Here is a 23,099-nt window from a genome sequence, read left to right as displayed (position 1 = left end):
TCTCTCAAATGTATGTCATGCTTTCAGATTCAACGTTGCAGTATTTTTACTATGTTTGTCACTTTGGAAAGTAATATGTTTTTTATTTAGAGAGTGCATCTTTGTAATTACAAGATGTAGCCGCACGTGAAGTCCTTTCCTCTTTAGTGTGTTCAGCACAGATCACACAAAGCTAAAATAGTACAAGCTTACCATCAATGATCGCTATTTGCTTTTACAGTTGCATGCAGCGTTGTAGTATGAGAGCAGCCATTTGTCTTCAGCTTCTCACCTGTGACTAGCCTTTCACAGTAAAACCTGTATTGATGGAATAGCTTCCACAATACTGAGTGGTACGGGTTAAGAATGGTCTCAGCGGACCCTCCGATTGACTTATCTCCACCTTCTAATGGTTAAGTCCTAGACAAGATGGATTGTTTGGGAATGGGAGATTGGGCATGTTAATGACTTATTGAATTGTTTGAAAAAATGTGAAAATATGTATTTATTTCATAATGCATCCAATTGTATATGTAATATTGTATACCTCAATAAAAAACTGTTTATAAAAAAAAAAACCTGTATTGATCCAATTCACACTCTGTGGATGGTATACTATTGCTGAATATTTCTCAAATACACTATAGAAAATAGATCCTTATAATTACTGTCCCTGTATGTGGAAGGCGTCTATTTCTTTTACTATTCTACAGATTGTAATCTGACAAGCAGTGACCCTTACCTATTTGTCTGTTATCATCTAGTCTGGTTTTATTGTTTCCATTAGTAAAGCGGTGAGGGGTATGCTGGCCCTATATAAATGAATGCTGATAATACTAGTAGCTGCTTCTTTCTTGTTTGTCAGTGATGTGATGTTTACAGTACACCATCCGTTAATTAGCAGAGTTGCCATCTTTCCTTGCAGATCACATCATAGCAGCTGGTAATACAGGAAGCATGCTCTGATAGAACACAAAGGACTGCATTCATTCTGTGTCTCAGTATTTCTGTACAAACATGGAAATTGTGTACCAATATGCTCACTTCATGTCTGAGTTACACACATGTAAATTAGGGATTGAAACATGGAGGTGGCAGTAGAGTTGTTTTACTGTTAGTCCCGCTTAAGCAGCTAGCCATCCTAATTGTAATGAGCTGTATTAACTAATGAGGTCTTTTCCTGGCCTTCCAAGGACAAGTCGGCATCTGGTCTGTGCTTCCCATACACTGGCTTATTATCATTTTTACCTTGCACTACCTAATGCTTATTGATTTGCTCTCTCTAATTGTGGGAACATTCTTTTTATTTCCTGAGAAGTAATAAATGTTTCATTACTTATTATCTTAAATATTTGTTTTTTATTTTCATTTGGAAAAGTTCTAATAAACTGTGTTGCTTTAGTCAGAATGAAAGAAACAGTAGTCGACCATCACAGCCAGCATGAAGTCAGATTAATGTATTGGATTCAACATGCAGTTTCCTCCTCGGAATATATGTCGAGTAAACTAGGGAAATCCAATGACGGCTTATTTTCATTTTTACTATAAATATTCCAAAACATCAGGCTCTATTCTAGGAACTATGGGGCTGATGCAGAGTTGGCCTCAGTTGCGCCCCCAAATTGCAGGCGCAATTTCCATTTACTGTAAGAAAGCCGTAATTGGGATAATTTGCAAAGCTGCAATTATCTCCTAATACGTGCAATAGTAGCCTTAGCGCCTGGTTTATGCCAGACATGCATCACATACACTTCCATCCTACTTTACCCCATGTTACTTTTACAGTTCCATTCTCTAAAAATGTGTTCGCTGTTAGACATCAATAAAACGGCAAAAGTTTTTCTACCACACAAACATCTCCCATATCTTGTGTACGAAAATAAAGTTTTGCTTAAATTTGCTCACAGAAGCATAATATATTCCAGGAGCAACAAAGAAATCGCCAATCGGCGTAAGCGGAGCATTGTCAAACAACTAACCACAAGCAATACGCTACTGCTCAGAGCTATCATCATCATCCTCTAATTGCTAATGCCCCTGACCACCCACAGAATAATACAGCTTTGTCAGGAGCATAAGCGCCTTTGTCCAAGTTTGCATCCGTTTGTATTCGCATGAACATGCCCTAACTTCACTCGGCCTGAATTAGAACACACTGTCCCGCCTAAGTGGCAGATTCCTGCATGGGGCACTTGCATGCACAGAGTGATTTTATGGAAGATACACTACACAAACTGACATAGTACTGCACCAGGGCCTATATTTCTATATTATGTGCTGTTTTCAAACAATGATGCTGATGTTCAGTCTGTGTAGAGTGTTTTGTTTATTTTATCTGTTAATATGAATGTTCTGTTCTTGTCTCCAACCTGTGCAGCTCCCTGATTATGTTGGCTCTTTATAATTAAAATCTAATGTCAGTCAACCATGACAATTACATGTGATTGGTTAATATTTTAATAATAAAATTATCTTACTAGAATTAGAATAAGTGGGTCCTTTCCCACTGTGTGATTTTCCTGGGAAATGCTACAGAAATAATTATAGCTCAAACTGACAGCCAGGTACAGGATGCATTGCAGGTAATGGCTGTAATTTGTTGTGATATATTATACCATAGTGTATTTTAAGGAACATTTTTGCAGCAAATAACATATTGTATTGTTATAATAATATAATAAGCTTTTTGGATATTTCCCAAGGAGTTTATTCAGCAGAGGATTCCCTGTATGGCATAATATTCTATTTTTACATTAGTCTCATGTAGGACAACATGTTCAGCTCTGTTATTGGTCTAATGTTGTCCTCAGGTACTGGAGCATCCTGCATCTATCCATTGCTGGGGGCCACGTTGAACGGCTGGTATTTTCTTGCAACTGAAGTGGACGACATCTGTTTTAATTATGCCAAGAAAAACGTGGAACAGAATAAGTTGGCAGATCTCATAAAAGGTATTCACCACCCAGTCTGTTAGTGTGTTTCAGATCGTTATCATATGAAATACGGTACATTGGCTCATGTGCCTTACATTCTTTTTCTACTCCATATAATAAAATGAATACATAAAGCTTCTTCTAGAACTAGGAGTAAGTCCAGCAATTTTGCACCTTGGTAAAAATCATGTTGCTCGGCAGGTGAGTCGGTCAAACTTCAAATGTGTGGATAGATTTAGATTTGAAAGGGCACAGACCCTAGCTTAACTAAATCGCAATGTAAAAATAAAGCTGTACAGTCTGTGTGCTGAGTGCAAAGCCGGCAACTTTTTCCCTACAGGTAAAAAATTTTTAATTTGTACCCCTTGCATCGCAACATGGTTTGTTCAGGTGTAATGCTGCACCTGGTAGCTGGATTTGCATCTAACTTTAACTGAGGTCCATAATGTGTAAAGGAATAAGAGAATTTGGGCACACTTGGGATAGTTGTGTTTTATGGAGGCTGCATAGGGTCACTCTGAAGGTTGCACTGTCCCTCTCCTCTGACTTCTCTGATGCCCAGCACAACTGCCTCCATAGTCCCAAGATACTGCTTAGACGAGGGGTGGGGGGGGGCAGTATCTGCTATGATTTATTGCCATGTGGAGACTTCATCTCTAGGAACAGCTGTAGTAGCCTGGTCCTGATGCTCAATAGAACAAGTGATGATGGGCTATGTTGTTTTGTTTTGTTTTTTTTTTGTTTTTTTTTTAACTGGGTGAACCACTCAAATCAAGCTTAGGTTGGGTACACATTACAGGGTTTTCAGCTGACTATTGAGTCAATCACATGATAAGCTACCGGTAGGACCAAAATCGCATTAGTATTTATACTTAAACAATGAACAATAGTTGTTCCAAAGAAACGATCGTAGTTTCATTTGATTGTTCAGCAGATCTATAAATCTCGTTCCAATGTTGTTCCAATCCTGCAGTGTGTATGACGATCAGGATCTCCATAGAGTTTACAAAGTCATAGCGTTTACAGAGTCACAATCTTTTCAGTCGACACTTATAACAGTAGAAGAGCACAGATCTGATGGTATATTTTTTAAACATGTACAGTGTGTACGGATGAGTCGACATGCGAAAGATATCCTTATCTCTGGCACATTCTGAAGTCAGAATGTGGCAAAGATAGTCTTTCATAATTCGTGTGCCTGTAGTTCATTCTGCTGTATAGGCGCACTGTCCACAGCCCCCACATCCGCTGCCCTGTTGCCAATCAAGCCTACAAAGGAGGCAGTCTATTCAGTAAATAGGAAGCTCCTGTAACGTGACTGACCGGCTTACCGTTCATCTCCCTGGTCTCTTAACAAGTGTGTGTGGATGTTTGCCTTTGTATCTCTTAGTTTACGTTGATGTGTAATCCCATATATTAGAGGCTTCAGATGATTTCCTTATCCATATAAAGTAAAAAGACATTGCATATAGGGTTTAGGTGCTTAGTGCTACGGTTCCTCTTGCCATTCACTGTAATCTGACGATATTTGGTCCGTGTGTTTTTTTATGGAAGTTAAAGCGCATGTTCTGAAACTACATGTGCGAGGCATTGGTTTATCTAAATACAAGTATTGTGTGTGTGTGTGTGTGTGTGTGTGTGTGTGTGTGTGTATATATATATATATATATATATATATATATATATATATATATATATATGTATGTGTATATATATATATGTATATGTATATATATTTATATATATATATATATATATATATATATATGTGTGTGTGTGTATTTTGGTTTACATCTGTTTTGCATTTGCAGCATTTATTTAGAAAGAGAGTTGACTTGATGGTCTCTAAAAGCGGGTTCATTATGCTAAAACTGTACAATAATGTCCTCATTAATGGTTTGTTTTTTTTGTGATTTTTAAACAAATGAAGGTGGAATCTAAAGTCTACTGCAGCATATTTGTTGCTAAGATGGCAGTTTATTAACTGATTGAAGTAAGTGTTGACGTGGGATGGACTTTCAAAGAAATATGGTAGTAAACGGTAAAATCATTTTCGCGTTAAACTCATTTTTCTCAGATTCAAATGAAGGCAAGTTAATATAATTCACCGTTCTTTATAATATATGAAAATGTAAACCCATTACCAGCACCAATGACTGGTTCCCACTAAAAGAGGAAGTTAATGAATGTGTCGTCCCACTGCTATAGTTGAAACCAGCACCAGGCTAGACATGCAGGGTCACGTTATAACAGGGGTACCCACAGTGTCTCTATGGGGAGATGGAGGCAAACAAAAAGAAGTCCGAAAGTGTTATCAGCCCCACACTGGGGCTTTTCCAGACACCCCTGTACTGCGAATATCAGTGTCTTGGACAAAGATCAGGACCCATGGAGTGGTAACTTTGTCAAAATCTGACTGTCACAAAAGGAGAGCTCAGTTTGCAAGTGTACTGCCATATTTAAATTCACTAAACAAAAACTGGATTGTGCTTGGACTTTGTGTGGTTACAGTCAGAAGCAGAGGATGGGGACTGACGTGGCAATAGTTGGGGCTGATGCGGTACTTAGTGGCAGCTCACACAATTGAGCCCCTCTTTTCTACGGACTGGAATACATCAGAGCTTGTAGATACTCCATTATAAACTGTCCTGCAGATGTGTCCACATGCGACTGTCTAGAGATATCATTGGCTGCTTGCCATCACTTAATGGCCATCACATGGGAGTTCAGAGACAACAAAACAGAAGGGACCACACGCGGGGTTAAGCAGTGGTCTATTAACAGAAAGGAAATCAAATTTGTCATTGTTCATTTCTGTACGTATCAACCTGGAGCAGCTTTCTGCCTTGGCAGCAGAGGTTTAGAAATCCCTGTCGCTATTCACAGAATGGCTCCATTCTCCCTCCTTCGGGTTTTCAGTTGATAATGGTCCTTTCGTTTGCTGCATACATCATATTTTTTAGTAGTTTTCATCTTGTCATAAAAAGTAAAACTAAGAAGTATTAAATAACAAAAAAAAATCTATAAATTGCTTGAAAATGTTATTAGATCTTTGTGCTGCCCACTGCAATGGGAGATTAAAACCTGTACTGTTCCTGCGGGAGCTATGCATGGATCATATATGGGGGAGGGAGGTGGGTAAGATCTGTTAAGAGTCTATGAAACAACTGTAAAATACACATTTTTATACATAGCTCCTTTGTTTTATTTTTAAATTGTTATACATATTTTGTTTGTTTTTGTTTATAGTATGCCCTGTGTAATTCTGTAAGATGGGAATAATACTATGGTCTGGTTTCAATATTTTTGCTAACAAGATCACGCTGTAATATAATACTATGAATGTTTTTTGTAAATTCCTTTAAATGGTTTTATTTTGTAGTGGTAAAAGTCCCCCAGAAAACACTTCTAATGGATGCATTAAAAGAAGAGTCTGGCATTATTTATGATTTCTGTATGTGCAATCCTCCTTTTTTTGCCAACGAGATGGAAGCTCAGGTATTGTCATCTCTCTCTGTGTTTTTCATTGTTAACATTGTGAATTCATTAGATTAAAGAATATTGGAAGGGCTAGGTCACCACTTTAAAGTGGTTAAATTCTATAAATGTTGCTATTTTAACTAGAATAATCCTCTGTATACACTATCTAGTAGAGCGTAGTATATATCACTCACCTTCTTCAAGCTGGTACCGTCTTTTGGGGGCTGGTCATAGTAAGTAATTTGTCTATAGTCGGCCTCACTTATACGTCGCCTATAGAGTATACATCAGAGATAGGCTACCTGTGGCCATTCTAGAGCTATAGATGTTAGCCCGTTACGCTGGATTTTGGTAGGGCATCTTGGGACTTGTAATTCTAGAAGTGGTGTAGGATGCCTAAGCCTGGTGTATAACAACATCAGCATTGATCATGATGATGTAAAATGCATATAGTGTGTATCTGATATACATCATAGGTCAGTGGTGGACTAAAGAGGTATCTTTGTAATAGCATCTAGATGTCCATTCCCAGCACAGTATCACTTTATATAACTGTAAAACAGAATGGCATTGTTCAGCAACCTAGTTCCCGACGGCACAATAAGATTTGGAGAAAAGCTGCAGCCAGTTCTCTGCTCAGCATTCTCGCTAGTGTCACATGTCTGTGACAGAGCAGTGAAGCACCACCTGATTGGACTAGTATGCACTTTATTCAAACATGATGCATCTTTTTCTTGTGCTTGGAACTCACAGACCATCAGTAGAAAATATAACTGAAATGGAATACAATCAACCAATAATTTTACACACATTATCTTATAAATACTATGGGCCCCCATAGATATGGATCCTGGGTGGTCATTTAAACTGCCCCTACTATAATCACACTACTGGGCTTGGGGCAGTTGCCCAAACTGATCCTATTGTAATCCACTATTGGGGGGAAGGTCACATTAAGAATGTGTTGTCCAAAAGTGGATAATGTCTTTAAATCTGTTACTTTTTGTTGTATTTTACTTTGTTGCGTGCAAGTTTAGCAACAACTGATAAATGTCTTTGGTATGTTTTACAGGATGCACTGCACTGCCTAGAGGAAATCATTTTGTGTTTGCCACTGTATTTTAACATTGCTCTGTTAATGTCTTAAAAAAGTTACTCAAATGGCTGAGACTTGAACTGTTAAAACATCTGTGCTGCTGCTGTCATACTATGTGATTTGTATTGTTGCACTTTAAGTGCAATTGTTTTTAAGCAGCCAGGTATAGCAACACATATGTGCTAAGTATTGGCACATACTGTATATTTTTCTGTACCTGGCTGCTTAAAAACAATTGCACTTGAAATGCACTAGCCGCTAAGATAGACAAGCTAATCCCAACCACTAACACTAGATTCATGTATAAAAGCAGCTACTACATTTATCAATTGCACACATTGCAAATGACTTTACATTTAACAAAAATGCTAACAACTAAAGAAGTTCTATCTATTTTGACATAGGTGGGATATAGGAAATCCTGAAAAAAATACCATTATGTCCAGATTTTATTCACCAAGCCATCTTTTATTCTTAATGCTTCTAACACACTTCTAGCACACACTTCATATACTTTTCTGTCATAGTTCTATTTATGTCTCTGTTTATTCTTGTGATAGGATAAGATCATGGTTTGTTTTAGCAGATTTTCTCGCCTGTAATGAATTTTCCACATTAAAATACTGCACAATGTAATAGATCTCCTATAACTATGCACGGCATAGTCCTCTTAAATAGAGGCAGCGTGTTCTGTGTAACAGCAGCGCTAATTCTGCTGTTTGAGGAATTGTCCCCTTACATTGGAATCCTTGTCTTCCTTCACAGGGAGTGAACTCGAGAAACCCCCGCCGGCCACCCCCTAGCTCCGTGAACACAGGCGGAATTACTGAGATCATGGCTGAAGGAGGAGAGTTGGAGTTTGTAAAGAGAATCATCCATGACAGTCTTCAGCTGAAGAAGAGGTTGAGGTGAGCAATTTTTATTTTTTATTTATATCCTATAAAATATATATCAAGTCGATCATTTTTACATTTCTGGTATTTTCAAGAGTGGAAGTAAAACATAAAATAATTAGTTTCTAACAGGGTTGGCACTGAGCTACCCTGCTAAACAGTGACGTCAGAAAGGCCGATGCTGTCACCACACTGAAACACATAATTGTTTGTTTTAAGCAATAGGAGTAAGGTTGGGTTCAAGAAGGAAATAGAACTAGTATATAACAAAAAACAAACATACATGTATTAGACACCCTGACCATTGGTTTCTGTGTTACAGCTCGGATAAGTTTTATTTATTAAGATTTTACGTTTTGGAAATCACTTTGACCTGGACTTGAATAATGTAAAGATGGCAATTAGTCAAACTGTATGTAATATACATCTGAATTTGTCTTTATCAACTGGCTGAATCTGGTAATGGATATTACCAGATGTTCCACTGGCTAGCTGGGGATTTTCTTTATGCTCATAGCACAGAAGAATGGGAACAATACTTCTGCATGAAAACACCCAAAGCCGTATAGTATAATTTACTGAGTATTCAAAGGGCAACATATGTATGTGTACATATATATATATATATATATATATATATATATATATATATATATATATATATATATATATATATATATATATATATATATATACAGGTAGTGGACACCAAAAACTGAAAACCCTAATAAGAAATCCTTTATTAGGGGGTTAGGCAGACCAGCTCTGTGCAGTGGCTTTAAATCCACCAATGTGTGGAATTGTGTGGGGGAGTGCAGTACTATTCTTCCACAAGAAAGTCACTCAACTGAAATCTAGTTGATAGTCGTGGAAATGATTCATACCAGCATATCCGATAAATGCTTGATTGGGATGTGGTGACTGAGAATGGAATGACATATGGAGTACATCATGCTCATCAAAGGGGCATTGTCATCCTGGGAGTCTTCCAAATACTGCAGCATGGACTGATGGTCACTCATTAAATGGCGATTAGCATAGGCCTTGCCTTGTAATAGAATGAGAAGCCAGGGAACTGTGTCCCCGACAACACAGGGCTGTAGAGTTCTTTAGGCAGATGCCACACATGTGTACGCATCTGTATATTGAGAAGATGTTGAAGGATGATTCAACTGACCATAACTTCTTCATTGCTCGGTAGTCCGTTGCCTGTCCGTTGTGTGATGAAGGGTTTATGCCTCACTACCATACTATGAAATCCTGCTCTGTGGAGTTTATATATGATGTCCTGACCATGCTGGGATGTTAACACACACAAATATGTACACACCCTTGGGTTGGGGACATCAATGTGTATTTTCATGCTCTGCTCACTTTTTTTTTTATTTTAAGTATCTGTTGATTAAAGATTTTAAATAAACAAACATTGGCACATCATGGTAATTATCCTGTACTGTGGATTTACATTAGAGACATTGAAATAGGACAGAAGACTTGAGAGCAAACCTGCAAATACAATAGAGAACAGTAAAAGCCATATTGATGCCTGGTTTTATATGAAGAAAGGCAGCAGCATAGGTGGTTGATGGCGGGAAAAAGGGTGTTCCTCTTGGACAAGTCTACACTCTACTGAAATCTAGATGTCTCAAGGCCTTATATAGGTGAATAAAACAGCGACCTAGAGATGCGGGGGTGGGGGATTATTGAACTGGGTCCAGACTGCCCATGTTTTGTCAGTCCAGTCTAGTCCTTATCCTACCCCTCATTACATATCATTTGCTGGCAGTTACAGCATCCAAGCCCACTGTTATAAGATGCTCTTACTACAGTCATCAGGGCACTTATGTGCTCACCAGAAACCCCAATGTTGACTTGGCTGGGTTTCCTTTTACCGGTGCTGTTCAGGCCATAGTAAGACCGTGTCATGTAACATTGTGCCTGTGTGTACATGCCAAAAATTACAGCTAAAGGCTCGTAACTGATGTATGACGACACGACAGGGCTGCATTCCGACTGGGGAGGCAGGAAATGTGGTTACAGAAGAGAGCCTGCTTTGTTTGCTAGGAAATAATTTTCAGTTGACACGGTGCAGGTTATTTACAGCCCTGATGTACTTTTTCTATTTAGTTTTCTTGTTTTTAGACAGATTTCATGAGTGTGTTTTCTTAGTTGCGTCTGTGTGTAAAATCATGAATGTGGGTGGGGCTATCCAGTTGGAGCATTAGACCTTAAACTGACCTCGACCTTGCCATAGCCAATCAGAGTATTAGAATGTTGAGTACAAAAAGGTTAATACACCTAACTGCTGTAGAAACAGAAACACTCTTTGAAGCTTATTTGACAGCTGACTTACTAAGAAGTTCAGTTTGCCTTCCTCTGACCCATACATCCATTCATCCACAAGAACATTATTGGGGGTGGACACTTTTGTCATGCGATAAGGCCTGGTTCACAGTCCGTGTTCTATTTCATCCCAAAGGCGTTCGATGGGGTTGAGATAAGCGCTCCGTGCAGGCCTGTCACGTTCTTCCATACCGTGCCATTTTTTTTGATGGACCTCGACTTCCCTAAACTGTTTTCCATAAAGTTGGAAACACACAATTCTCTAGAATGGCATTGTATGCTGAGGCATTAAGATTTCCCTACACTGGAACTAATGGGCTCTGGGCAAACCATGAAAAATAGCACCAGACCATTATTCTTCCTCCGCCAAACTTTACAGTTGACAGTACACATTCGGGTAGGAGGCGTTCTCCTGACATCCGCAAAACCCAGATTCATCCGTTATGCTGGCAGATGGTGAAGTCTGATTGGTGACTTCAGAAAACGCATTTCCGATGCTCCAGAATCTAATGTTCTTTACATCACTCTAGTTGATGTTTAGCATTGCGCATGGTGATCTGAATATGATGCTTGAATGCGGCTGCTCGACCATGGAAACCAAATTCATGAATCTCCAACAAACCGTTCTTGTGCCAACGTTGCTTTCAGAGGCCCTTTGTAACTTCCTAGTGAGTGTTGCAACCAAGGTCAACTATGTCCTACCACTTCACGGCTGAGCTGTTGTTGCTTCTAGGCGTTTCCACTTCACAATAACAGTACTTGCTGTTGATTGGGGCAGCTCTAGCGGGGAATAAAGTTGACAAACTGATATGTTGGAAAGGTAGCATCCTATGACCGTGAAAGTAATTTAGATCTTCAGTACAACCCATTCTACTGCTAATGTTTTACTATGGAGATTGCATGGTTGCAGGCTTAATTTTATGCAATGGGTGTGGCTGAAATGGGCAAATACACTAATTAGATAAGATGCCACATATCTTTGACCATATAGTGTAAATACTGAAATCCACATATATACCCTTTCAGGCAGTGGCTTCAAACAGATAGTAGTATACTAATTAAGACAGACATCAGAGAAAAATTCTAAGTTCTTTTAAAGTTAAGCACGTTTTCCTAATGACCTAGATGACTGTATTAAATTATATTTAATTTGGGCATTTTTAAAATTGTGTCTTATTGCTTCTGAACTGTTTCTGTTTTAAATTTTACCAATTGTAAATTTTAGTGGAACACCAACTTCACTGTATTTACTTTGGACTGAGCATAAATAGTTCCATTACTTTCAGCCCTATTTATGGAATAGAGAAAACCCCCATCTTCAACGCTGCTGCGAAAAGCTTCCTCCATTTCTAACAAGGACAGCGGCATCTCAGAATGGCGATAGAAAGAGTAAATGATAGGAAAAATGTTTTATTGAAATAAAGCATTTTTTCCATTGAGGAACATTTTAAAATTATTTATCTTTTTTTTTTTCTTTTGTTCTTTTTTTTTTTTTTTTTTTTTTTGAGTGGGACTGAAATCAAATTGAAGATTTTCAATACCACTGCACATGCACCAATACAAGGAAAATTGGCTGAAGAAGAACTTGGGAGTATCACTGTTCTGCCAAAGTAAATTGTGGCGATAGGAGCTTTCCTAACGCTGTGATAAGCTGCCATATAAAACTTACACTTTAGCTACGTAATAGTAAATAGACCCATTTGTCAGTAAGTGTATCTATTACTCTTATATGTAAGTAAATGTGCATTTTACAGCATGCAGCAAGATGATTATGAACACCTTGCCATGTTAAGAGGTACTGACTTATGTTTGATGGTTAATATGTTGTGTCAGTCTCCTAGTGTGTCAGTGTGTGGTATTTGGCTTAATTACAAATAGATTCATACAGTTTGACAGCAAATCTTGCCCAACCACTGTGACAATTTTCTTACTTGCTGTTAAACGAAAGACCCTGTGCGATCCAGCAGTCTATCTTCTCTTCTACCAGTCAAGTGTGGTATTAAGCATGATTTGAGAATGCTGTCTGGTTCCTGACACCAGCACTGCATTGACAGTGAGCGCAACTGACACCGATGTCTTGTGATTAGTAAGCAGATGGGTTCCTCGATTTTTAATCCTGAACATAACTGCACTGAGAGCTAAATCCTCCAGCGGTTTGTATTCACAGAAACAGCCTGGCACACACTCCCTGGTGCTACAGCATTGAGCTGTCAAGAGCTTGATCAGTGATATAGAAAAGCATTTTCTGAGAAGTGTTACAAATATCTGCTTTTGCGGTCTAATTACTTAGGACTGTGTTGCAGTAATAAGCAACATGAAAATGCATGCTTGGTATGAAAACCTTGTCATCTTCACAAAGCAAGGTTACAGTAACATAAAATTATACATTTGATAAAAAGAGCCACTCTTAAAAGGAATCTCCGGTTGGGCTTGATGGTACTGCAGAAATAATTAGAACCTGAGGATGAACTACAATGGTGCTGCCGATTGTGTATAGGTCTGGATAGGTAGTGTGCAGGGCCGGTGCTTGGGTCCACGGCGCCCAAGGCATTTTTAAAAAAGCGGCGCGCCCCCCCCCCCCCCCCCCCCGCAAAAATCGCCTCCCTCCTCCCTCCTCTCCTTACCTTGTCTCACCACCGCCGCCTCTCTGCTCCATCTCCTCCCCTCCTCTCACTGACACTAGTAAGTGGAGGGGAGGAGACGGAGCAGAGAGGCGGCGGTGGTGACAAAATAGCCTCTCTCCCCCCCCCCCCCCCCCCCTTCCTCCCCGTGCATCTGATTCTGTGCGGCGGCCGTGACAGGTATGGTCAGCGGTCGCCGCACAGTTTTAAAGTCTTTTATTATTCTGTGGCGCCCTCCAGAGCCCGGCACCCTAGGCAAGTGCCTAACCTTGCCTAATGGGAGCGCCGGGCCTGGTAGTGTGTAGTAACAAGTGCACAGGTTTGCCATATAGCATTGGTATTCCAAGATAATTATTCTCTGCATTCAACCTTGGACTGTTTTGGAGTAACCGTGACACATGGAGAATACCATTCATTCCTAAAAAACTTGTCACACCTTAATTTGTCTTGTGGAACTTGTTTAATCCACAGTTATATTTCTGAGTGATATAAAATAATGTAAAACGTATTTCCACCTATGTGATTTTTCTTTTGAGAAATCTGATTTACAAACAGCACCTTCTGTAAAAACACCAATACATCATTGAACCATTTTTAGGGGGTTAACTACTCTACCATAACAAACAATAACTATAAATAAACATGAACAATAAATTCTGTTAGTTTTATAGAAATGTGTATTTACGATTTTGGTATTTATACTTTCATATTTTGACATAACTGAGGGTACTTGGATTTGTTTTCCAAAACAATGACGAGCAGCTTTTACATGACCTGATAACAGGAATTTCCTGTTTATGTAGAATAATCCTGCTGTCATTGTAGTCACTCCACATAAAGGTGTCCATACTGGCTGTAATTATGCTGCCAGTCTGGTTGTTTTAGATATACTAGTAGGTTAATTGGCTGCTATTAAAATTGACCATAATATGGGTGGGGGTGTGTGTGTGTGTGTGTGTGCGCGCTCCAGTGGGGCAGGGACTGATGTGAGTGAGTTCTTGGTACAGCGCTGCAGAATTATTGGCGCTATATAAATAGATGATGATAAACGTGAAGTGGCTACTCATCCTTGGCGTCTTTTCTTCAGAATTGATCGCGATTGGTGGAAAATGTGGCCAGACAATAACCATTTCTGAATATGTGTAATATTCACACACTATGTGCTTGTCGTTCTGTGCTCACGTGTGTGGACATAGTTCTGGCCGCTCTGGTAACACATAAATGGAAAAATAGACACATTAATTATGCCTATATGTTTTGTGCTCATTTATTTATTTTCCTTTTACAGAATTCCTTGTAGAGTAAAAAAATAATTGTGTTTTTATAGTGTGGTTTCTGCATATTGCTAAATATAATGGAGATTCAGCCTCTTTCTGTGTGATAGCAGAACAGTTTTAGCATAAGCTTATAATTCACCTTTGTGGAGTGTTCCAGCAATATGTTCTAGCAGAGGTATGTAAGCCGGGATTCTCGTCTCCTGTACAAGGTCACAATCCAGCAAGCTTTGTCAACAGCACCCGCTTCACTACATGTTGCCCGAGCTCCGGGTTCATTTATTTCTGTTCACCTAGTAGTTGGGTCACTGAAATATTTTTGCGCTACTGCATTGGAACAAAATATAAATAAGACAATCCTGTTTAGGAGAATATACTTCTGGATAATGCCATTGAAATGACAACAATTTAATCAATTTATGAACTGAGTTTTCAGAGCCTAACATGGGCCATTGCCGAAACAGAATCCCCATATACAAACAGTCTGTTTCATATGTATTGGGGCTCATCAGTGCAGCTTAGGGTTTTTTGCTCAACATGTGAAGTACTTTCCAAATGAGGAATTTTTGACATTCTGTTATTTACTATTTACCATAGATTTTCCCTTATATAAATAAATCATTCTTAAAAGACCTGTTATGCCATAATGTGTTTTTGCAAGGGTAATGTCTTTTAGATGCGACACTTGTGCACTATTTAATGCATATTAGTAGATTCTGCAGTCAAAGTTTATTTAAAATCTTTTTGCTAAGCAAGTGCATCAGACATCTTTTGCTCTGACTGAAGACGTTTTTTTGACATTTAAGTGTAGATTTTGTCTTTTGCTAAAGCCCCAATTGTATTACCTGCGGTCTTTGTCTAGCAAAACTTGCAATCCCATTATCCCCTCATGTTCCACTTCCACGGAGTGGTAGAGTCACATCACAATGATTCAAAAGTGATTAATGAATGAAAATCAGAAATTATGTTCCCCATGTTCATGCTGTTACAGGGAGAAATGTCAAGATGTCTGAATCGCCAACTAATAATTTATTTATAATACAGGGGATGCTGGGCTGCCCTTGGCTCGTGTATGTTCCTGCAGTGCTTTAAAGCTCACCATTTATGTACCCTGTTGGATATTTCTTTCTAGATGGTACAGCTGCATGCTGGGTAAGAAGTGCAGTTTGGCTCCATTGAAAGAAGAGCTGCGGATACAAGGGGTACGTTTATTACTATACTTATTGTTCCGCCGTTGACGATTTTGTTACAAAACTGGGCAAGATTTTACTCAACCCCAGCCATGAATAAAAGGAGCTAATTCCAAGATATAAGTTTATCCAACATGCAAGAAAACTTCCTAGCATTCACAAAACAATATTACAAAGTTTTGCATCTTGATAGGATTGAGTCGAGCATGTTATGCAGTTCACTCTTTAAAGCAACACTTCCAGGAAGGAATAAACATTTGTCCTACTCGGGGTGCCATTCACCAGAAGTCCGTGGTTTGTCTCAGACAATACCTACGGCAGTGTGTTGCTGCAGACGGGTGTGAGCAGGAAGCTGCTATCTCTGTGACATCACATTTATTGTGGATTGTGATTGGCCATCCTGCTCACACCCGCCTGCATCCATTTAAAAGTGATGAGCAGAAATAACCCCCAGGGCTATCTGGGAGTATGGCTTTAATCTGCTTCCTGCTCTGCATTTCTAGGGGTAAATGTATTAAAGGGCGCTTTTTGCAACTTGCCAAATATCGGCGAGTTTGACAGCTTAATTTAAAACGGCAATTGTGTTTAAAGGCAAATCTAGAATCTGAAAACACTTATTTTACTACTTCAGGTTATAAGCATCTATTCATACATGTCAACCCAGTAAACGTGTATTTAATACTGCTGGCATCAGTTACGCCCCAGGGGGTAAATTTATCAAGCTAGGGGTTTGAATTAGTGGAGATTTTGCCTATAGCAACCGATCAGATTCTAGCTGTCATTTTGTAGAATGTACTAAACAAATAACTGGAATCTGATTGGTTTATATAGGCAACATCTCCACTTTTTCAAACCTGCAGCTTGATAAATTTACCCTCAGGAGTGCTTTATTTCATTACTAAGTAATTTTATTAGGGTTATTCAGAAAAAAATAGCTTATTGAAAAGAACTTTCAATAATCCACCTTAACAAGTAGTTTATTTGTATTTTACTTTTTTAATACATCATAGGTTCCTAAAGTTGCCCACACAGAATTCTACCAGGGACGAACAATGCGTTGGGCGCTTGCGTGGAGCTTCTACGATGATGTGACTATTCCGGTAAGGAGACCTAGTGGACAGACGGGCTATTGATTGTGCTTGTGTTTAATTATTTGATTTGTGTAACAGATTTCACATATGTATTGTATTTTTTTTTAGTAAGGTACCTTTTTTGTTTTGTTAATATATGCAAATAACTGCAATGATTTTCATCCAAGGCCAGAACGGTGCAGGTGATAACCTACTTACAGCATCCTGCCTTTGGAAAATAATACAAACCAGGGATTTAACAGGATCAGCCTTCCCCAGTTACCATGTTGCCTTTAAAACATCAAATATGTGTTTATTTGATTCATAGTATATGGCACATTTTCAAATTGTACCATTACCTTTTCATTGCCAATGTCTGAGAATCTATGTGGAAAACTTGTCCCATACTTAGGAGGCCACCGTCGTAGACTCTACATCTCTGCTCCCTCACTGCTCTAAGCTGTAGCTGTTAGCACCTGGCTTACATGTAAATAGCGTTCAGGTGTACTCCTGGAATAGAGAGTTCTATCCCTGTACTTAGAATCGTGCCCCAGTGTTTCCTGCATGGAAGACATGGATACTCTGCCACCAGGTCCTAGTGCTAGAGAGTATGGACCTGGATGTCTGACATTCTATGAGTGCGTTTTAACATATGTTACCAAAAAAAGTAAAACAAAATAAAGTATTTAATCTCTATCCCCCCATAAGAAAGTAATGTATACATAGCATTATGTCTACTGATTACATGTTTGAGTAGTTTAAGAACTGGCCAGATAAGCCCAGGAGCTGCACCAAAGTGATCCCTTACCATAGTTATTTGCACGGGGGTGGAAGTGGTCGTGGTTGTGTGTCTATATACAGTTTCCTCCCCCAGGCCTATTTCATCATATCCAGGTAGTGCTCAGTAGGTGGGGGGGAAAAATATCCTCAAAAGTGGACATGTCCTTTTAATAAATGAACATTTCCACTACAGCAACCCTTGAAAGATGGCATGGTGGATGGGTTCAGCTACACGCTGCAGTAAATGTACTAGACAAGCACCGATTCTGTTGAATTAGTAGCTTGCAACTGTATGTACAAACAAACATATAAGGGGCTACTAATTAAGTAGTGCAGTTATGTACAGCCTATAATAAACCTTGGTTTAGTTGCCTTACCATGAATAATTATATATATTGATTGTGCAATATGGGTGAAGTAACTGTCTAGAATTTGTACTATATATAGTTTAGGTTCTATGGCATATTATTTTGCGGACAACAATTTAATTGATTGGTGATGTCTGTGGCGACATTTTGTCTGACTGTTTCCATGAGAAGGTCCAGGAGATTCCGCTCCCACAGGGATACCTGTCTTTGGCAATGGTGCAGTTTTACTGCTGTTTCACAGGGTTGTGGGTTTGTCTGATTTGCTTTTCTCCTCAGTAATGTCTGCTTTGTATTGACATAGCGGGTTTGAATATGATCAAGAATACCTAAAAACTTAGCAAACTAGAATGTGTGTGGACCCTTTGCAGACCATTAAGCAAATAGACCGCTAGGCTGTTTAAATTATGCGATGGTGGTAAAATATGTAGACTAACATGATATAAATTAGGCTAGGACCACGATTTTCAAACCAATATATACAAATAAACTGTGTGGAGTGTTCCACTACTCTCCAGCAATACATGTAAGTGTGGTGACTATGACATTACATTTCACTTTCAACGTTTGTACAGTTTCAGGGCTTTATGGTGAAGTACGTTTTACTGAGGTAAAATGTAATAATTTCAATATAAGTCGGCCTACTCAGGTACAAGTTTTAAACATTGGAACGTGGATGGATGGTGGGGGGTGGAATAAGGCATACTCTATTTTGTAATTATTAAATCACTAATCCAACTTGTTTGGTGTAAATTATATTTTCATTTTAATAAACCCTTTGAGGCTCATGAGTATAGTTGAGCCATGTACTGACTTTTATATTCATATTAAGATTTCCTTTCACAAATTAGCACCTTTGTAACTGCCTCCTACTAAATTGAAGGGCTTTCTTTTGCATGACTGAATGTTTGGTGACACAAAACGTATGCGATATTTTCAGATGTTGAGGGCATCTGAGTGCTGTTTGTGTGGCAGGAAGCATTGTTCTATGCACACTAGACTTTCTCTTAGTAACCCTATTATATATATTATATTATATGGGCAGCACATGGCTAAGTGGTTAGCACTTCTGCCTCACAGCCATGGAGTCATGAGTTCAATTCCCAATCATGGCCTTATCTGTGTGGAGTTTGTATGTTCTTCCTGTGTTTGCGTGGTTTTCCTCCGGGTGCTCCGGTTTCCTCCCACACTCCAAAAACATACTAGTAGGTTAATTGTCCACTTTCAAAATTGAACCTAGTGTCTGTGTGTGGGTATGTTAGGGAATTTAGACTGTAAGCTCCAATGGGGCAGGGACTGATGTGAACGAGCTCTGTACAGTGCTGCGGAATCTGTGGCGCTATATAAATAAATGATGATGATATAGCACTGCAGACAGCATTCCACAGCTCCCTGTAACATGAGCTGTAGAATTATTTTTTTGTTATTATTATTTACATTATAGATTATATTGACAGGGTGTGGTACTAGTCCTATGCCAGAGTGTATAGATGATATACCACTGCTCACATGGCTGGATATGTACAGGTATGTGAGCTCTTATCCAGAATACGGAAAGGGGGGAAAAAAAAAGGTAAATGACCATGAAATGTTTCTTCTTATTAGTGTGAGGAGCTCTGCATTTTTAAATGTTTCATTTGATTTAAGGCATGGTGCTCCTACTTAGAGCAAAAAACCCATATCCAGAAAATCCTAAACCCCAATCTTATCTCCAATCTCATCCGGACAAAGATCCTGTACTCCTACTTTCAACAGATAAATCAAGTACTGCATTGCTGCACTTTTTTTTTTTTTTCCTTTTGGTTTGTAATATTTCACGTTCCTATTAAAATAATCGGTTTATACTGCTCGATTCTACCATTACTGAGGATATGTCGGCTGTGTTCCATCATAAGGTGGTTTGACAATCCTCGCATATAGCCTGTGGGTGAACGTGCTCCCAGCCTTGTGTCTGATAAATACCTTTTGTATAGCCGTCTTGTGACAGACTGGCCTGCTAATGCCCATTTGTCTGAAGGATTAGACATGCACACTGATTTTTTTGGGGCTTATCAAATTAAAAAGGCATTGGCTGACAGCTTCTATCACACTATCGGCATAATCATAGGCTGGTGTGAAACAATGAACGTAAGATTGTGTCTTGGTAGACCCGGCAGGCACCTTTTGTAGCCTAGGCTAAGAGAATATGTTGTCTATCGATTTCAAGCTTTTTTTTTTTTTTTTTTTTTGGAACGTGGGTTGGGGGTTAACTGCAGATGTCTAGCCTGGCAATTACAATTCAGAGGGTTGGCATTAAATTGGTATGATTGTAAGCAGCCAGTGAAAGGTCTTAAAGGATGACTAACTGTGATTTCAAGCCGAGCGTGGCTTGATAGAATTGATTGTTTTTACAGCCTGTCTAACCATTTAAAGCTGTAGTGCTACATATTTGTTTTTTCCTATTTTCGTAACAATTTTAAAGAATTTGGTTCAGAATAGATATTAAAAACAATTTATAGCTGCATTGCAAGACTCAGAAATGCTTAAAAAAATAAATAAAATAATAATAGCGCCATTGCAAATAGCTTGACGATAAAATAGCGTCTGGTCACATTCTCCAGAACCGCATGAGCTGTGTCCCTGCGGTTATCAATAAAAGGAATCCAATATTACTAGATTTGCTACATGATTTTGGTGTTCAATTGTGGTCTTAAAAAATGCTCCTGTTCACTTTCTTTAATGTACAGATGAAAGAGCTATTATAGAATCACAAAGCAAATCTGTTCAGGGTCCTTGATGGATAAAATCAACAATATAAGTAATAAAATAGTAAATACTATATCTGTATATTTGCAACTAGTCTAGCGGCCAAAATTATTAAATTATTTTATACGATTATTAAAGTTTTGTATGAAATCAGTAGGTTGGAGCAGGACAGTAATAGTGAATGTGGGTGTGCTACCTTTCTTCATACAACCACCAGATACAGTAATCCTAAAATTACCTGGACCTTTAACCTTTTTTTCTAATGTGAATATGGAGAGGGCAAGGCCTCTTGCCTCTATGAATCAGATGGCTAATGTTCCAGTATGGAACTTTTGAGTATTCTGAATGCATTCAAAGATCCCAGGTTTCGAAGATGTATTCCTAATAATATGGCAGAGTTTTTTTTATTTAATATTGGCCATTTAGGTCTCTTATTTTGGTTGCTGGATGCTATTGTCAATATACATTCTCACTCTGTACATTGAACAAGTTAGTGTATTAAATATGGATAATTAAAATTCTGTAAAATTGTATTTTGATCATATCCAGTGATCGGGTCATGTGGGGAGATATTGTGTCCTATGTCTGTATATAGTGTAATAGTATTGTATTAATATTAATGTTCAGCTCTGCTTGACATTTACACTTTATACCATTAATCTAGCAAGTCACCAACATTTCTTTACTACATTGTACCTTTATCAAAGCAGAGAAATTATTAAAACATACCTGTATATATAGTTGTCAAGCGTAAAACATGTGACAGCAAGGATACCAGACTTCAAGAATCCAACCCAACCAATCACCCCGCACTACTTACACAAGTGAGCCAATAGCAAACCAAATAAAAATTGTATGCAAATATTCTCAAAAAGCTACTGATATAACCTAATTACAGCTACTTTTTTGCATCATAAAAGAGTAATCAGAATTCCAGGACACGTCTAGCTGTGCGCGGCCAAATATATATTATAGAGAGAAGGAGAAGAACTTGTACAAGAAATGTTATTTCATTCTCTGATTTGATACATAACTAAGCAAGGCTGTGCATGTCACACAGTGCTTGCCCTGTCTTCTGAAGTCTTACATATTCCCCCTTTAAAGCATTGCCCTATGGGTGGTAAAATAATATTTCCTGTGGAAGCTCTGGGAGTCAGAAGCTATAATGTGCTCTATCCCAGTGCCAGATGTAGCAGAATGCTGAGTGTGAATTCCAGCTCTGAGATTCCGTTCATTCAACGATACCACAAAAATAAATTAAACATTATATCGGCAAAACCAACTGAAAATAAACCCACTCATTTATACGTCTGCATAGACCGGAGAACCAAAAATATACAATTGTGAGATACATGTTTCCGTCCAGACATTACTTGTAAAATTGAAAGCTGAGTGGATTTTTTTGGGTAACAGAGTCATTTGTAAAGTGCTGTACATGGGGAAATCCTTTCATATCACATGTAGCCACTTGCTCTATCCAATCACCATTTCTGTCAGACTGCTTATTATTAGAGAGTTTAAGTTTATTTTTTTGGTGCTCATTCACATAGCCGTTTTATGTAGCAGAGACGTTTGCTGCAAGCTTAGAAATCATTGATCATTATACTGATAAGTATGGGCTTTTCACACTTCCATAGCAGCGACATGAATGAAATGTTCTGCATCTGTGAAACCCTGGTATGTAATAGCATACTGATCAATAACACATTCTGCATGTGACACAGCACAACAGACCGCACCCGGGCATAAAACAGGATCACACTGGATATGTTGTTTGCAGAATTAGCAGACTTTATTCATGATCTTTCCATACAATGTGTATTGCTTAGTAATATGTACAGTAAGCATATATATGCCCAAGAAAGGGTGGATGCAGCCCTTGTTTTCTGAACATATATTGTAGTTGTAGGGCTCCATCTAGTGGTACAGAACTGCACACACGATAACGACCTCCAACGACCTTTTACATTTATATTTGGAGCAAATAACAGTTGTTTGTGTTTCTGGCTATTGGTACCTACACATAGATAAAACGTTTGGGGATTTATTAGTATTGACTGAGTGAATGATAGGAAAGCCTTGAGTATTCCTCTACTTCTGGTCTTGGTCGGCTGCACGAGTTGAGTAACACAGTTGTCGTCTATGAAGCAAATGACCTACATGAAAGACATGTCTATTACCTCCTCTATGCCATGTCTCCATATCCTTTCAGCGATATCACATGCATAGGTGTGGTCATGGCAGCTGGTACTTTTTTTGTTTTTGTTTTGATCACCCATATCTTAACCACTCGGGTGGTTGTGGCTTTATTGTGCATATTGCCTGACAGA

At 38.6% G+C, this 23,099-nt stretch overlaps 1 protein-coding gene across 1 annotated transcript in view; it reads left to right on the top strand.

The window, feature by feature from the left end:
- The window catches only part of METTL16 (methyltransferase 16, RNA N6-adenosine), a 40,682-nt gene that overhangs the window by 9,193 nt on the left and 8,390 nt on the right, over nucleotides 1–23,099 (top strand). The window contains exons 4-8 of the mRNA XM_075196763.1: nucleotides 2,790–2,930; nucleotides 6,295–6,410; nucleotides 8,254–8,396; nucleotides 15,752–15,821; nucleotides 16,820–16,909. Of these exons, the coding sequence (XP_075052864.1) occupies nucleotides 2,790–2,930; nucleotides 6,295–6,410; nucleotides 8,254–8,396; nucleotides 15,752–15,821; nucleotides 16,820–16,909 (560 nt within the window). The remainder of the gene's footprint in view (nucleotides 1–2,789; nucleotides 2,931–6,294; nucleotides 6,411–8,253; nucleotides 8,397–15,751; nucleotides 15,822–16,819; nucleotides 16,910–23,099) is intronic.

This window comes from Mixophyes fleayi, chromosome 2, assembly GCF_038048845.1.
Source record: "Mixophyes fleayi isolate aMixFle1 chromosome 2, aMixFle1.hap1, whole genome shotgun sequence".
NCBI classification, from domain to species: domain Eukaryota; kingdom Metazoa; phylum Chordata; class Amphibia; order Anura; family Limnodynastidae; genus Mixophyes; species Mixophyes fleayi.
This window is presented reverse-complemented; position numbering and strand designations above follow the sequence as displayed.